The sequence below is a fragment of the Cupressus sempervirens genome, chromosome 10 (genome assembly GCF_028749045.1).
Source record: "Cupressus sempervirens isolate cs-2001-9-10 chromosome 10, ASM2874904v1, whole genome shotgun sequence".
NCBI classification, from domain to species: Eukaryota; Viridiplantae; Streptophyta; class Pinopsida; order Cupressales; family Cupressaceae; genus Cupressus; species Cupressus sempervirens.
This window is the reverse complement of record NC_143127.1, coordinates 497302599-497319968: the sequence shown is the minus strand read 5'-3', so window position 1 is coordinate 497319968 and position 17370 is coordinate 497302599. Positions and strand designations below refer to the sequence as shown.

The 17370-nt window shown below is 33.5% G+C and overlaps 1 protein-coding gene across 3 annotated transcripts in view; it reads right to left on the bottom strand.

The window, feature by feature from the left end:
• LOC149534838 (uncharacterized) overlaps positions 1-17164 on the bottom strand; it is a 100735-nt gene extending 83571 nt beyond the window's left edge. Inside the window, exon 1 of one of the 3 annotated variants that reach the window (XM_089805032.1) lies at positions 16219-17164. In XM_089805032.1, coding sequence (XP_089661158.1) covers positions 16219-16917 — 699 coding nt within the window. In that variant the 5' untranslated portion in view covers positions 16918-17164. The remainder of the gene's footprint in view (positions 1-16218) is intronic. The other 2 variants (XM_089805031.1, XM_089805033.1) reach the window with 2 other exon arrangements.
• Positions 17165-17370: the final 206 nt, after the last annotated feature.

Sequence of the window (17370 nt, the reverse complement as noted above, 5' to 3'; positions counted from 1 at the left end):
GGATGTGACACTATTAGGATCCAATTACATTACAATCAGTACATTAGCCCTGTTAGGAGACTTTGGATCCCTATCAAAAGATTCTAGCCCATTAAGAGCAATAAGGAAGGTACCTGAACCCACTATCCAAATTGCTTTAGCAACTATTATGCAAATAGATCTGTAGGATAAAAAATCCAAGTAGTGAACTGACCAATATTGCAACCTAATTGCCAATACAATTCCTTTGAAGTTCTCAAACTAACATCTGTTAAATATGTTAGCCATGTGAGAAATTGAAATTAAATAATTTGTGTCTATAGATTTATCATGTGTATGTACTTTATTACAGCATTATATAATTGTTCATTAATTATATATCATATATACATATATATATAATATTATATATTTATTGATTATCATATACATATATATATATAATATTGTATATATATATACATACACTACCAAATAAGTTGAACAATTATCAAACACATTGTAATAATTATTAAACACATTATAATAAACTTCTTCAGTACCTTGCATCGGCGGTAAATGTTTTAATTAAGACTGTTGTTAGTCTGTCGACCTGCTTCACTTCTACTGTCCTCGCATTGTTCTAAACTAACAGGACATTTTAAAGGACGTGTCTTAATACAGGTTCAATTGATATATATTTGAATGCGATGGGATAGACCGATTAATCACCAAGGCAATCGAGTTCTATTCCCATCGCATTTCAAGTATAATTATTATTTTTCAATACATTGGTAAATCTGAAATTAACACATAATTATTCTTATATTAATTACTTGATCAATTCAATTATATTAATATTACGATATTATACTGTGATCATATTTACCTTAAGAATATAAAGTCTTTTCATATCATTACATATATATAGAAATTGAGATTTACACCAAACAGAAGATATATAAAACTTTACATGTTATCAAAGCCAACTTGGTAGAAAAATCTCGAATTTCATTTAATTAAAAAAAAAAAGGGAAAGACATAATGACAAACAATGTTAGAGTGGAAGATAGACTTGAAGGTGCATCAAACTTTTTCTCTTCAAAAACTCGTATTATTACAATTCTTGAAGAACTGGAACTAGAAACAGTCATTGAAAAAGATATTCCAATACCTCAAAATGAATCATGACTCACCTGGAAAAGACAGAACAATAAAGCAAATAAAATTATTGTTGATTCAATAAAGGATCACATTCTCCCTTCCATATCAGATGTCAAAAGTGCATACGAAGTATTTAAGACCATAAAAATTACATTTGAGATAGATAACTCAAGTAGACTGATCACCTTAAAAACTCAACTACTGAATACTAAAATGGAAAAAGGAGATTCTGTTCAATCTTATTTCGAGAAAATTTTTGAAACCAAGATACGCTTATCATCTATTGGACACAAAATAGAAGATCAAGAGCTCTCATTAATAGCTCTTAGGGACTACCAATGTCTTGGGATACTTTCATCCAAGTGGTAAGTAGACCTTCAATTCCTACCTTTGATAAGCTAAAAAACGAATGCATATCAGAAGAGTCAAGGTTAATCTCCAAAGGAATCACATCAAATCAAGAAGGAGAAAATCAAGCTCTTCACACGGTCTCAAATAAACGAAAGAGAAAATTCAATAGACGGAAATTCAATAACAAGAAACGAGATTTTAGAAATTATGATTACTACAAAGTTAAGTGTTACAAGTGTGAGAAGATGGGACACACCTTCAGAAACTGTCCAAAGAGAGAAAAAATACTAGCCTCCCTAGCTGAAACAAAGGAAGATGAAAACCAACCATACTATTCTACATTTTCAAGTGAAGCAAATTCAAATAAAGAAGCTTGGATTATAGACAGTGGTGCATCTCGTCACATCTCTGGATTTAGAGATATGTTTGATACATTCGGAACTCATATTACTGAAGGGGTCACAATTGGAGACAACTCCACCTATCCAGTCAAAGGCATTGGGACTTGTTCGATCAAATTTAAAGATGGAACTAAACTTAATCTCAAGGATGTCTTATTTATACCAGGTATAAAGAGAAATCTCATTTCAATCTCAAGTCTAATCGATGATGGATATCAAGTCACCTTCAACAAAGACAAAGTACTATACTAGCCTAATAACTCAAATCTGAAAAGAGCTATTATCATAGAATCCAGATTTGGAACATTATATAGATTAAGCAATATTCAAAAGCAAGCCCTTATTCATGAAACATCAAATATTAATGAATTATGGCATAGATGACTTGGGCATATTGGGTTCAGCTCACTTCCAAATTTAGAAAAGATCACTTCTGGAACCCCTAAACTAGACTCATCCCATATTGGAACTTGCAAAGGATGTGCTCTAGGGAAAATTATAAAAAGACCATTTCCCTCTAGTGAACACAAGTCAAAATTAGTTTTGAAACTCATCCACTCATACCTATGTGGACCTATGCCCACACCTTCTCTAGGTGGATTCCTTTATTATATATCCTTCATTGATGACTTCTCTAGGAAGACTTGGATCTATTTTTTGAAAGTCAAAGAATCAAATGAAGTACTATCAAAACTCAAAACCTTCAGAGCCTTAGTAGAAAATCAAATCTGTAAAAAGATTAAAACATTAAGATCTGACAATGGAGGTGAATATAAATCTGAAATCTTCAAAAGTTTTTGCAATTCTATTGGGATTAAGGAGTATACAGTATCTTATAATCCTCAACAAAATGAAGTCGCAAAAAGAAAAAATAGAACCATCGTTGAAGCCACAAAAGCTATGTTACATGATCAAAATATGCACGCTTCATTTTGGGCATAAGCCTCTAAGACTGTTGTATACATTCAAAACAGATGTCCACATTCAATTCTAAAAAATACTACACCAGAAGAAGTTTTCTCAAGGACTAAACCAAATTTAAGTCATCTAAGAATATTCGGATGTCCAGTCTACATACACATACCCAAAGAAAAAAAGACTAAACTTGAACCTTCTAGAAAGAGAGGTATATTTATAAGATACAATGAAAATTCCAAGGGTTATAGAATTTATATTCCCGGATAAAGATCAATTGAAATAAGTAGAGATGTAATTTTTGAAGAACACTCTGTTTTAAAACTTTCAACCGGCATAGAAGATGAACCAAACTTAGATGATGAAGGATCTAGACAAACTAAGACTCAGAGGGAGAACACATCTGAAGGAAGAGAATTAGATATAGCTAATGAGGAAATTACTAATGGGAAGAAAAGACCATTATGGGCAAGGAAGATGATTGAAGAAAACAATATAGAACCAGAGGAGATCTCAAAAGAAAGCAAGAGAACTCGAAATCAATCATGTTACACTGCTTTGATAACTAAGCTAAATAAAACTGAACCATCAACAACTGAAGAAGCTCTAAATTCACTAGAGTGGAAAGATGCGATGGTGGAAGAATATAATTCCATACTTCAAAACAATGTCTAGGATATTGTACCTAGACCTAAAGACAAATCAGTTGTATCTTCAAAATGGTTATATAAAATCAAATACGCCGCAGATGGAAGTATTGAAAAACACAAAGCTAGAATTGTTGCTCAAGGGTTCTCTCACAAAACTGGCATTGACTATGAAGAAACGTTTGCTCCGGTGGCCCATTACACTTATGTAAGAACAATCATTGCAATTGCAGCATCCAAAGGATGGAAGATTCATCAGATGGATGTAAAAATTGCATTCCTAAATGGAATCATTAGTGAAGAAGTCTACATAGAGCAACCTGAAGGGTTCACTGTGAAAGATAAAAAGTTGTATGTAAACTTAAGAAAGCACTCTATGGTCTCAAACAAGCTCCTTGAGCTTGGTATGAAAGGATAGACAACTATCTATCCAAACTTAGATACTCAAAGAATGAAGCCGACTCAAACATATACTTCAAAACCTCAAAAGATGAGATGTTAATACTTGTTCTATATGTTGATGATTTATTAATCACAGGAGATGATAAATTGATTGCAAAATGCAAACAGGACCTCATAGCTGAATTTGAGATGAAAGATCTAGGGTTACTACACTACTTCTTGGGACTAGAAGTTAATCAAAAAAAGGACATCATCTTCTTGCATCAAGGAAAGTATACTCAAGATATTCTAACTAGATTCGGAATGATGGATAGTAAGCCCTTATCTACTCCGATGGAAACAAACTTGCACAAGCTAAAAGAAGAAGCCATAAACTCTAAGGACATTGATCCTACTCTCTTCAGACAGATTATTGAATCTCTTATGCATCTTGTAAATACCAGACTTGACATATGCTATGCTACCAATGTCCTGAGTCATTTCATGTGCAAACCAAAGAAGATACTGCCAAACACATCTTGAGATACTTACGAGGAACTATTGGTTTTGGTTTAAAGTATAAAAATGTTGAGATAAATCTTGAAGGATATATTGATTCAGATTAGGCAGGTTGCTCTTCAAATCATAAAAGCACTACAGGTTGTTGTTTCAGTCTTGGGTCAGCAATGATATCTTGGTTCAGTAGAATACAACCAGTTGTTGCCTTAAGTTCTACTAAAGCTGAGTATGTAGTTGCCTCCATGGGAGCACGTGAAGCAGTTTGGCTAAGGAAACTCCTATTCGGGTTATTTGGAAAACCTTTAAATCCTACAGTGATTCATTGCAATAATCAATGTTGTATCAAACTTTCTGCAAATCCAGTTTTCTACAATCGATCAAAGCATATCGAGACTCCTTATCACTATATAAGAGATACAGTTGGCAGAGACATTATTAAATTAAGTTATATCAGTACAAATGAGAAAAATGCTGATATTTTTACCAAGCCTCTTGCGAAGTTGAAAATTGTGTACTTCAGAGGTAAACTTGGTATGACATTGTTGTAAATGCATTTATTAAACTATCATATTCATGAATATAAAAAATTTATTTGCAAGCTTGTGTTGTGAAAGGTGACGACCTTTCTTGCGTTCTGATCCTATTATAAAGTGACGACTTTATTTATAGTTGATCTGTCTTCAAACAGAAATGTTTGAAGTTAGGGTTATCCTTGTTCTTCGGGCCAGATCTTGCCGGACACATTGATAACCTTCATGGTTCTTCGGGCCGGATTTCGCCAGACACCATGAAAATCCATTGTTTTTTTATTCTTGGGTTAAACCTTATCAAACACTATGATGATAACACCTTATTGTGTAAAGTTGTTTATTTTCTTTCAATTTCCCTCTTGCTAAAGAGGGAGTGTTAAATATGTTAGCCATGTGAGAAATTGAAATTAAATAATGTGTCTACAGATTTATTATGTGTATATACTTTATTACAGCATCATATAATTGTTCATTAATTATATATATCATATATACATATATAATATATATATATATATATATTATCATATACATATATATAATATTATACATACATACATACATATATATATATATATATATATATATATATATATATATATATATATATATATATATATATATATATATATATATATATATATATATATACTACCAAATAAGTTGAACAATTACCAAACACATTGTAATAATTATTAAGCACATTATAATAAACTTCTTTGATACCTTGCATCAGCGGTAAATGTTTTAATTAAGACTGTTGTCAGTCTATCAGCCTGCTTCACTTCTACTGTCCTTACATTGTTCTAAACCGATGGGACATTTTAAAGGACGTGCCTTAATACCGCTTCAATTGATATATATCTGAATGCGATGGGATAGACCAATCAATCACCAAGGCAATCGAGTTCTATTCCCATCGCATTTCAAGTATAATTATTATTTTTCAATACATTGGTAAATCTGAAATTAACACAATTATTCTTATATTAATTACTTGATCAATTCAATTATATTAATATTAAGATATTATATTGTGATCATATTTACCTTAAGAATATTAAGTCTTTTCATATCATTACATATATATAGAAATTGAGATTTACACCAAACAGAAGATATATAAAACTTTACAACATCATCATAATCCTTTGCTCTTCTCTGATCAAATTTGCATCCTCAGCATCCAAGCATCACAATTACAACACCACATAATCACTTAACTACACTTCAACCTAAGGAAACAATATTTCCTTTATACTTTGTCCTAACAACTAAATAGGTTGGCCTTTTGAGCTTCCCCGATATACAATTAATTACATAGGACCTCATTAAGATATTACATTAAAGTTCAACACGCTATATTACACTTTACAACTTCCAAAATAATTTCCAATACAAGAGTTGGTTGTCAATGAACATATCACACATTACACTTCAGCGATCATTATGATTACTAACATCTACTCACACGAACATGTCTTCAACCACGATCTAAGCCCACTCACCTTTATTCCATCTCGTTCGTCAAATACAATCAAACTACCAATTACCTATTTTCCTACTCACTTGCTTGTTACCATTCTTTACCAAATCAACTATAACTCATCCAATCCTTTATAGAAACATGTGCAAACACAATGTTACATCCCAAATTTTTGGCCAATTTGAATAATCATATAGCCGTTATGTAATTCATGTGAATGTCAGTTGGCTAGTAAACCAATTGAATATTATGATCATGTGAAATGGAAATGTGGTTGTTCGTTTTATCCATGTGAAGATGACATGTTAGTTGTTTGTTGCAATTTAAAAAAGAAAATGAATATTTGATTATTTTTAAAGAAGTTTGGAGAAGTTAGTAGCTTATTTGAAATGGTGGTTAGCCATTATGATGATTATAAATATGATTTTTTATTATAGTTATCTTGATTTATATTTTTGAATATGTTATTATCGTGGAAATTCTTCTAGGTTGCAAAACACAACGAAGGGGGGAAGTATTGCCAAAATGGGAGCTAGGATTAGCACAAAAAGTCCACTAACGGGGCATCAAGTATTCATTCTAACCATCTTGGCTAAGGATTTAACAACTAGGCAAGCAAGAGTATACCTTGGACGACCAGGAGCTAACTAATTAGTTCACATCACTTATCAAGAAAAACATTAAGCATTTAAATAATAAGATAAATTGTTACCTGTTCTATCTAAGATCATTGTAGAGCCTCTTGTTATACTTCATATATTGACACCATGATATCATGACATCTATATTTGCACATACAAATATATATGTGTGTGTGTGCGCACGCGCATAAATCAACATAATGATACAAAAGATATAAATGATTAAATTTGTGCACACATATGTATATGTGTAAGTAAAAATGGAGGTGGCATAGATACCATGATGTCGATATATTTAAAAATCTTTTGGAGGGAGAACCTTTATAATTATCATTATTTTTTGCATAGTTATAGTTAGTATATTTACTAACTAATTGTACATCCTTGAGATGCCGATCTTGGCAATGTAATTATTGGTTTTTATGTAGGGTAGACCTAGAAAGAGTCATTTTCTTTCTAAGGACATGTCTCTTGGGTGACATATAAATAAGAGGTAAGGATGTGGATAAAGGACACACATATACAATAACTTTGCTCCTTTAGCATTGCTGCCTTACACGATTTATAGCAGGGATAAAAACATTTTCAGAATAATCTTCCTACTCCCAAGTACACTTCATATACAGGTCCGATGCATTTAAAGAACATCTTCAACAAAACTAAAGACATTATATCAGTTTTGGAAGTTCAAAATTTGCAGAAAACTTACATTGTATCAAAGCTCTGGTAGTCAAACCTAGGCTCTGCAAATTGACAATCATATTTAAATATCTAGCAATATCCTTCTACCTTCAATGGCTAGCGCAATCAAACCTGAAGATAGGTTCGATGGAAAAGAACACTTCGTTGCTTGGAAATTCAGAATTATGATGATTCTTAAAGACAATGATGTAATACAATTTGTTGATAAGGAATTCAAGCAACGTGATGTTGATCCTCATAAAACTATCTAGATTAAAGGAAACAAGAAAGCCATGCAAATCATATTAGACAGAGTTAAAAATGAATTAGTACCTATGCTAATGAAACATCATACAACATTTAATATGATGAGAGCATTATTAAATGCATATAAGGTTAACAATACAACTAGAACCCTTGTACTAAAAAGGCAACTAAATCATATAAAGATAAGGAAGGGAGAATCTATGAATTCATACTTCCTAAGGGTGGCTAGTCTAAGAGATGAACTTGCAAGTATAGGGACCATAATTGAAGACAGAGCTATCACTTATGGCTATAGATGGGTTACCAGATTCATAGGAAACATTCTCACAAGTAAGTGCTAGAGACAAACTTTCAAACTTCAATAGACTTAATGGGGATTGCCTTCAAGAAGAATCTAAGAAACTCAAGAAAGGAGGGAAATTAAAAACTGAAGATGAAGTACTTCATGTCCTCAATACAAATTCCTATAAAGGTAAGAAGAAGCACTTCAAGAAAAAGGGTAATCAAAGAAATCAGAAACCTAAGAGAGATTTATCCAAAATAGAATGCTTCAAATGTGAAAAATTTGGACACTATAAATCTAATTGCCTTGAGAATACAAAGCAGCAAGTAAACTGTACAAACGTTATTAGGAAAGGGGAAAACTATGATCTTGACAAAAGTGTATTGTATTCAGCACTATCAAATGAAGTATCAAGCAAAGCATAGGTAATTGATAGTGGATCATCTCGACACATCACAAGATACAAAGAAGTATTAGACTCAATATCAGAAGAGGTTAATGACGAAGTTACCATAAGTGATAATTCCACCCATTCTATCAAAGGAATTGAGAACTGCACTTTGAAACTGAAGTCGGGTATTTCTCTTCATCTCAAAAGAGTACTCTATGTACCAGGAATCAAGAGGAATCTAATTTCTATTACATCACTTGAAGATGATGGACATAAGGTCGCATTCATGGACGGTAAAGTAGTGACCTTGTCTAAGAACTCTTCATTTAAGAAATCAAAGTTGATTGGTCAAAGAAAGGGATACGTGTATGAATTAAATATAGAACCTATTCAAGCCTGAATTCATGAAGCTATTGATATAAATGAAATGTGGTATAGAAGGTTAAGACATCTAAACTTCAAAACCTTATCGACTATGGAAAAGATGATTACTGGTTTACCTAAGTTGAATAAAGATCATTCAAGCATATGCAAAAGATGTGCTCTAGGTAAGAACACCAAAAGTTCATTTCAAGATAGCAATAGAAAAACTAACAATATCTTAGAATTAGTCCACTCAGATTTATGTGGACCTATGTTTGTTCCTTCTCTTGGAGGATTCTGGTACTATATACTTTTTATAGATGATTTCTCTAAGAAAACATGGATTTACTTCTTAAAACGTAAAGAATTAGAAGAAATCCTTAAGAGATTTAAAGAATTCAAATCCTTAACTGAAAACCTATCAGGACACAAAATTAGAACTCTTAGGACTGATAATGGAGGGGAATATACTTCAAATTTGTTTAAAGATTTTTGTAAAGAAGCAGGACTTAAGAGAGAGTATACTGTTCCTTAAAACCCACAACAAAACGAGGTAGCAGAAAGGAAGAATAGAACAATTATAGAAGCAACAAGAGCTATGATATTTGATCAAAATTTAGAATGTTATCTTTGGGGTGAAGCCTCCTGTACTACTGTTTATATTCAAAATAGAAGTCCTCACTCCCACCTTAGAGATAAAACTCTTGAAGAAGTCTTTTCTAAGGTTAAACCAAATATAAGTCATCTTAGGATATTTGGGTGCCCTGTATACATACATGATCCAAAAGAAAAGAGAACTAAGTTAGAACCCTCTGGGAGGAAAGGTATTTTTGAATGGTACAGTGAAATATAGAGTTTACATATCTAGTCAGAAAAACATTGAACTTAATAGGGATGTAATATTTGAAGAAGATTTAGCATTCAAAAGAGCCCTAAGTTCTGAAGATCCTTCACATATACCTAGTTCTAAAGAAAATCATGAACCTGAGTTTCAGAGGGAGAACATTGAGGAAATTGAAGGTGAAATTCAAAATCTTAATCTTGAGGAAACTCAAAATCCTAAGAAAATACCACTTTGGGCTATTAAGACTATAGAGGAAGCACAAGACTTTGTTGCACCATCTGGAACCTTCAGAGAAATAAAAAGACCCAAAAGATTTTCTAGCTATGTAGCAAACATGAGTGATTTATCTAAATCAGAACCAATCAATGTTTCAGATGCTATTAAACATACAGCTTGGAAGGATGCTATGACAGAAGAATACCAACCGATTATAAAGAATGATGTTTGGGAAATTGTTCCAAGGCCTGAAGGAAAATCTATTGTTTCTTCTAAGGGGATATTTAAAATCAAGCATGCTGCTAACGATAGCATTGAAAAATATAAAGCCAAATTCGTAGCTAGAGGATTCTCTCAGGAGGGAATTGATTATGAAGAAACCTTTGCTCTAGTTGCCAGATACACCTCTGTAAGAGCAATCCTAGCTATTACAACATCGAAGGGATGGAAAGTACATCAAATGGATGTGAAAACAACATTTCTGAATGGAAAGATTACAAAAGAGGTATATTTGGAACAACCTGAAGGATTTGAAACTCATAATCCTAAAATCTTTGTTTGCAAACTCAAGAAAGCTCTCTATGGGCTTAAATAGGCTCCTAGGGCATGGAATGAAAGAATCGATACATATCTTACCAGTTTAGGATTCTCTAAGAATGAAGGTGATCCAAATCTCTATTATAAAAAGAATAGAGATGATATAATAATTTTGATACTATAAGTTGATGATTTACTAATAACAGATGATGGTCTACTAATAACAGATGATGATCTTATAGATCAATGCAAGAAAGATGTAATCAAAGAATTTGATATGAAAGATTTAGGGCTCCATTACTTCTTAGGACTGGAAGTGTAGCAGAACTCTGATAGCATCATACTTAATCAAGGAAAATATACATTAAACATCTTGAAAAGATTTGGAATGTGGAACTGCAAACTTATGTCTTCTCCAATGGAGAGTAATCTACACAAACTTAAGGAAGCAGCAGCAGAATCACCCTCCATAGATTCTACTCTTTACAGACAAATGATTAGGTCTTATGTACTTGGTAAATACAAGACATGATATTTGCTATGTTGTCAATGCCTTAAGTCAGTTTATGTGTGAGCCAAAGGAGATTCACCTAGTTGCAATCAAACACATTATGAGATACTTACAAGGCACTCTTAACCTTGGGCTCAAGTATGAGAAAGTTGACGTAGACTTACATGGGTTCACAGACTCAAATTGTGTTGGAAGTGTTACTAATAGAAAAAGCACTTCAGGATGTTGTTTTAGTTTAGGCTCAGCAACGATATCATGGATATGCAGAAAGCAGGCATCGGTGGCACAGAGTTCCACAAAAGTTGAATACATTGCAACTGCAATGGCCTTTCGGGAAGCAATTTGGCTTAGGAAGTAACTTGTGGGATTATTTGGTCAACACATGAATCCCACTATTATTCATTGTGATAATCAGAGTTCCATCAAGCTTTCTGTGAATCTAGTTTTTCATGATAGGTCCAAGCATACTGAAATTCCTTACCATTATGTAAGAGATATGGTAGAAAAGAAAATTGTCAAGTTAGAATACATTTACACTGCAGATCAGACAACAGATATTCTTACCGAACCTCTCTCTCAAGTGAAGATAGATCACTTCAGAAAAGGACTTGGTATGGTTGAATTATAATTTGTATTCTTTAATTATTAATAAAATAATTGTGTTAAAATTATTATTGTCAGGCTATTGACTGTTATGGGTTTCACCATTTGTATTCAATATCTAAGAGGTGACAATCTCTGAGATAATGAGCACTTGTATAAAAGACATTATGAGAGATGATGATCTCTAAGATAATGTACTGAATAGTAGAGAACTACTGTCAGATATGGATGAGTTCAAGATCACACTGTGATGTAGACATTTTTTATGCCTATGAGTCAGAACTTGGATAAAAGAGGAATTTAATCATTCTCCAGATCTTATCCTGTGTACTAGTAGATCTTAACTCAGGATCATATTGTGAAATAGGCCTGCCGATACCTATGAGTCACAACTTGGATGAAGGAAGAATTTAATCATTTTCCGGATTTTATCATGTATATTGCATTCCATGCAATATTGTTATCACAAGTACAAGTGATAAGTCATATCACAGGTATAGTAATATGACATAGTATCATGTGTTCAACGATACCACATGCTTAGAAGATTCAGATCGATATAGAGTATCAATCTATGCTTATTCATCTTAATTGATGGTGCTAGATATGTTATCTCTCAATATGATTATCAAGTTAACAGGGAGTGTTAATTCTATATAACTCTGATATCATAACCGGTCTGAACTGCAGATCATCAGATTTAGTAAAGCATGAAGATCCTTAGAAAGGACTGGCCTCTTAAATACCTTATATGCATAACCTAATCGGCGTCTTCCTTGGGAGCATTTATTAATGTTCTATTTGCATAGTTATAGTTAGTATATTTACTAACTAATTGTAAATCCTTGAGACGCTGATCTTGGCAATGTAATTATTGGTTTATATGTAGGGCTGACCTAGAAAGAGTCGTGTCCTTTCTAAGGACATGCCTCTTGGGTGCCATATAAATAAGAGGTAAGGATGTGGATAAAGGACACACAAATACAATAAAATCTGCTCCTTTAGCATTGCTGCCTTATATGATTTATAGCAGGGATAAAAACATTTTCAGAATAATTTTCCTACTCCCAGGAACACTTCATATACAGGTCTGGTGCATTTAAAGAACATCTTCAGCAAGACTAAAGACATTATATCAGAAAGTTCAGAATTTGTAGAAAACTTACAGTTTTGAGCGATTGCCTAACTTTTCATCGGGCTTTTTATGCTTTTCAAATGCTCTTCTCAAATAATTCAACCGATGGAGTTATTAAAATCAATGGAAATGAAATTTCTTTATGGAACCGATACCTGGCTATACATCCACCACCTCAGCCTCTCTTGCAATCAAGCATGCATTTGCAGGCTGGTTTATATATCTTCTCACCAAGGCTATGCAAGCATTCTTCTTTAAGTCTTTTTTTTTGTGCTCTGCAATTTCATTCCTTCCTCACGGCATTTTCCATAAGCCAAGGACTGCGAACACTGCAGTTTCAATTGAATGCGAGCTCCATATCGATCAGGAGCCAAGCATGTGGCATCAAACTTGCCAAGTCTCTCTTAGCATCCACTTTTGCAGATTTTCATTTCCGTTCTCTAACTGCACAAGGCAGCGCACCTCTTTCTAGTAGGTTATGCGTTCATTATTCATTTATTTATGTTGCAGCAGAAGGATCGTATGATAGTAACATAGAAGTAAACATTGTAAGTTGTTATTGTATTTTTGCAAGTGATCCGCTATGCATTTGCCACTTACAAATCATGTATATGATATGATATTTGCAAAGCAAATATTACTTACTGTATTACACTGGCTTATACAAAAGTGTTGGCAATATGCCTCTGAGATAAGTACAGCATTTGATGCCATGATAAAAATTATGTACAATGTTTTGGTTTTAGAAATGCAAATTGATACCAGAACTGAATTTATTCAAGGGATCTCCTAGGAATCACCCATAATGACCAGAATGGTCAAGACAAAAGGGTGGGAGGAGAGAACATCCCTACAAAAACAAGATGAGATCAGTAATGAATGAATATATTTATACAACAGCATAAAATAACTGAGTCAAAATATAACTCTTGTTCTCAAGTCGAGCGGTGGGTGATCGGGCATAATTAGTAGACCACTAAAATCCTTGGCCAAGGTAAATTAGTGGCATGCTTGTCACTGCGATTACTAGAGGTCAGAGTGTTAGCTGATAGAGGGTGGGTTGATGAAGGATATCCACAGCCTTGTCTGTTGTCTAGTCGACACTCTAACGCTAGCATGCTCGGTTATCATTTGTCATATTACTATGAAATCATGATATTTAAATTGTTATTTCCTTATGTTATCATTTGAAAGATTGTATTACAAATAGAAAGGAAATAGATATGGAAGTTATAACTCTATTTCATGTGAATTAGATTAGTTCATTAATGATTTCTTTAATTATGAATTGCAAGTATCTGAATATGCTCGTTAAATTTCTCTTTCATATGAAATACCTGCTATAACTGTAACCTTGTCATTCTATTATGAATATAGATATATCTTAAATTAAAGTTTTTAAATGGAAATGGGAAAATAGCTTGTTACACACAAATTTAGCATCTCACCACATTCTTGAACATGAATCTAAACACACATAGCTTAACATGTCATAACACAATATCGTTGATCAAATCGACCACTACAATGTTCAAAATCTCTGTCTGCCACATACCAAAATATATATATGTTGACATCAATGACAAACATGTCATCAATACAACACATAGACATGCTATCCACATGCCAACCACTTAACAATCTCCCCTTAATCCTAACAATTTTGTTCTATCAAGACACAACATGGCATAATGTTCATTTATCACATCTGAAACATTGTACTTGAGATATGTCCTTCCTCTTCTTGGAAGAGCCTTTTCCATAGGTGTTTTTGTCCTTTCTTTTGTAGTTCCTTTTCTTTCCTTTCTTATGAGAGTTAGTGTTCAATACATGAATGTCTTCATTGATGGTATTTTGGTTAATCCCCTTGGTGAACAATTTGGATTCTTCTTGAATGCAATCGATTTTTAACTGATCAAACTTAGGGAGTTTTGAACGTGCACTTATTCCTTGAATAAATGATTCCCATGATGATGGGAGTCCACCTAGAGCCATCAATGTTAACTCCTCATTGTCAAATTGATGACCAATTGTAGAAAGTTGGTTTCTCAATTCAGTGATCCTCATAAAGTATGATGTGGCAGTTTCTCCCTTATTCATCTTCACATGATGGAGTTGTTTTTTCAATGTGAGAACTTTGATCGTATTGTTTATTTCATACATATGTTCAAGTGATTCAAACATGTGGTATGCTGTGTCACATTTTGATATAATTGGAACCATATGGTCCCTAACCGCATCCACAATCATTTTCATAGCCTTTTCATTGTTCTTATTCCATTGAATTTTTTCAACATCATTTTCTGGTTCAGATATGTTTCCTTTTACAAATGAATCTAGTTCATTTTCCTTCAACATAAGCATGACCCTGAACTTCCATGGTACAAAGTTTGATGCTCCTTCAAGACAATCTTCGAATCTGATTCCGCTTGTCATTATAAAGAAAGGAACGTGATTTCTCTTTAAGAGCTAATTGATAGTCTAGATAATCTGCTATCTCAAATCTAATTGGATCTTCCTTAACTATACTCTGATACCATGTTAAAGTAGATTAGATTTATTATTGAGTAGGAATATAGATATCTTTTGATTTTATTATCTCTTGAATAATGTTCTTAGTAACTAATGATTCTTTCCAGGTTGCTGCCAGAATAATGAAACAATGATATTTCACAAGAAATGTAGATAACTCTGATATTGATAATACTTCAATTATTCTGAATTTGAATCACAAATTTCTGAGTATAAGAAAGAGAGATTGAACTCCAAATTACTTGCACTAATGAATTTCTGTCTGATTTGAGATATATATATTTGCTTGATGAGACATACCAATGGATAGACTAGACATGTCTCTCCACCTACCGTTTCATAATCGGTATCTGACTCAAACTAATATCAACCGATTATTATCGGTAATGTAACAAATGCAATCAGACGAAAGGAACTACGCGATAGATAACCTGATACTCTGTAAATATTCGGTACATTCTAGTTTTGAATATTAGTGACTTACATTCACAAAAGGCCTTAATGGTGTATTTTGTTGATTGTTTCTCAACTCCGTTTCAATATTCTATAATCTTGTTGGTTATTTACTAATACGCAAGATTGCTCAACAAATCACCTAGTCGGATGAAAAATGAAACAGAGAAAAAATTGCTGTTATTTCATGTTCAATTACGTTTGAATTGTGATTTTACAGATAAAATTGGGCACATATCAAGATACTAGTAATCTGAATTTGTGCCGAATCGGAAGAAAATGGTCACCGGACCATTCGGAGCAGTAATAACTTGCAATTTTCTAACAGGTATTAGCTACAATGTGAAAGCTTAAAAAAATTTGCATTATCATGTTATTCTCTCAAAAGAAAAACAGAGGATAAGCATACCTCGAGATAGCGGACAAGCGCAGGGGAACTACGTGTGATACTCCAAGCCTTCTGAGAAAGTGAAGACTGAGCGGTGTAACCGCCAGTGTTGGTGTTAATGGAAAACCTTTCCCTTTCTCTTCTGGCTTGAGCTATCATCTTCTTGGCTCTGATCTTTTCCATGTACTTGTCTCTCACACTGTCCCCTCTCCCCGTCACCTCTTCCAGCATTTGCTTTTTCGCCAGTGTTTCCTTTCTCTCTGTCAAAATCCTATCTTGTAACCCAGGAAGATTTTGAACCCCCAACCTCTGCACCACCTCAGAAGCAGTCACTACAGGAGGGCAAGCATCGGTACTAGTAATGGTACTAGAATTAGTAAAGGCCGGAATAAGATTGCTCCAGTCTCTTCCCCCATCAGAAACAGAAGAAGAGGCAATTGGAGAAATTGCGTTTGAGGGTGCCCTCTGAATAAAGCAGAGCATGTCATAGATGACGCCCTTTATCGGAAACCCGGCGCTGCTGTTGCCCAGGGCTGCTGTAGAATACCTCCGGTAGACATCATTCACATCTGCGCCACGCCACCTCTCCAAAGGCCGATCCACGCCCATCAACTGACAAATGAGCTCCTCAAACACCATACGAATGGACGACACGGATATCACAGACCAATCTACATCTAGAAACTGTGACCTCTCCTTATTTAGTTTCATTTTGGCCATTCGCAACCCCCAGATATGCTCGGTGTCTTCTTTTTTAACTGATCAGAGCTAAGCTATGGTGTCCCCCACCCCTGGCGAAACTGGATATCTCGCATCCAAACATTCAATTGCAATTTACCGGACCACTCCCTCGTTTCTCTTTGATTCGAAGAATTCAAAGTTTAAAATAAAGAATATATATCGAAAAGAGAGACATTCTATATTGTTGTTTATTCTGATCTCATATAGATTTGGTTATGATCATCAAACAAAGAAAACTCGTAAATAAAATGATTTAACTTACAAATCATTTCATCAAAAGTAGTATATTATACAATTTATTTTCATGACCATTAACAAAGTAGTATATTATACAATTTATTTTCATGATCATTAACATTTATAAGACATGCAAAAATTAAATGTGAAAGAAAATATTTTCACGTTATGTTCAAAGATAATATAAGAATATTT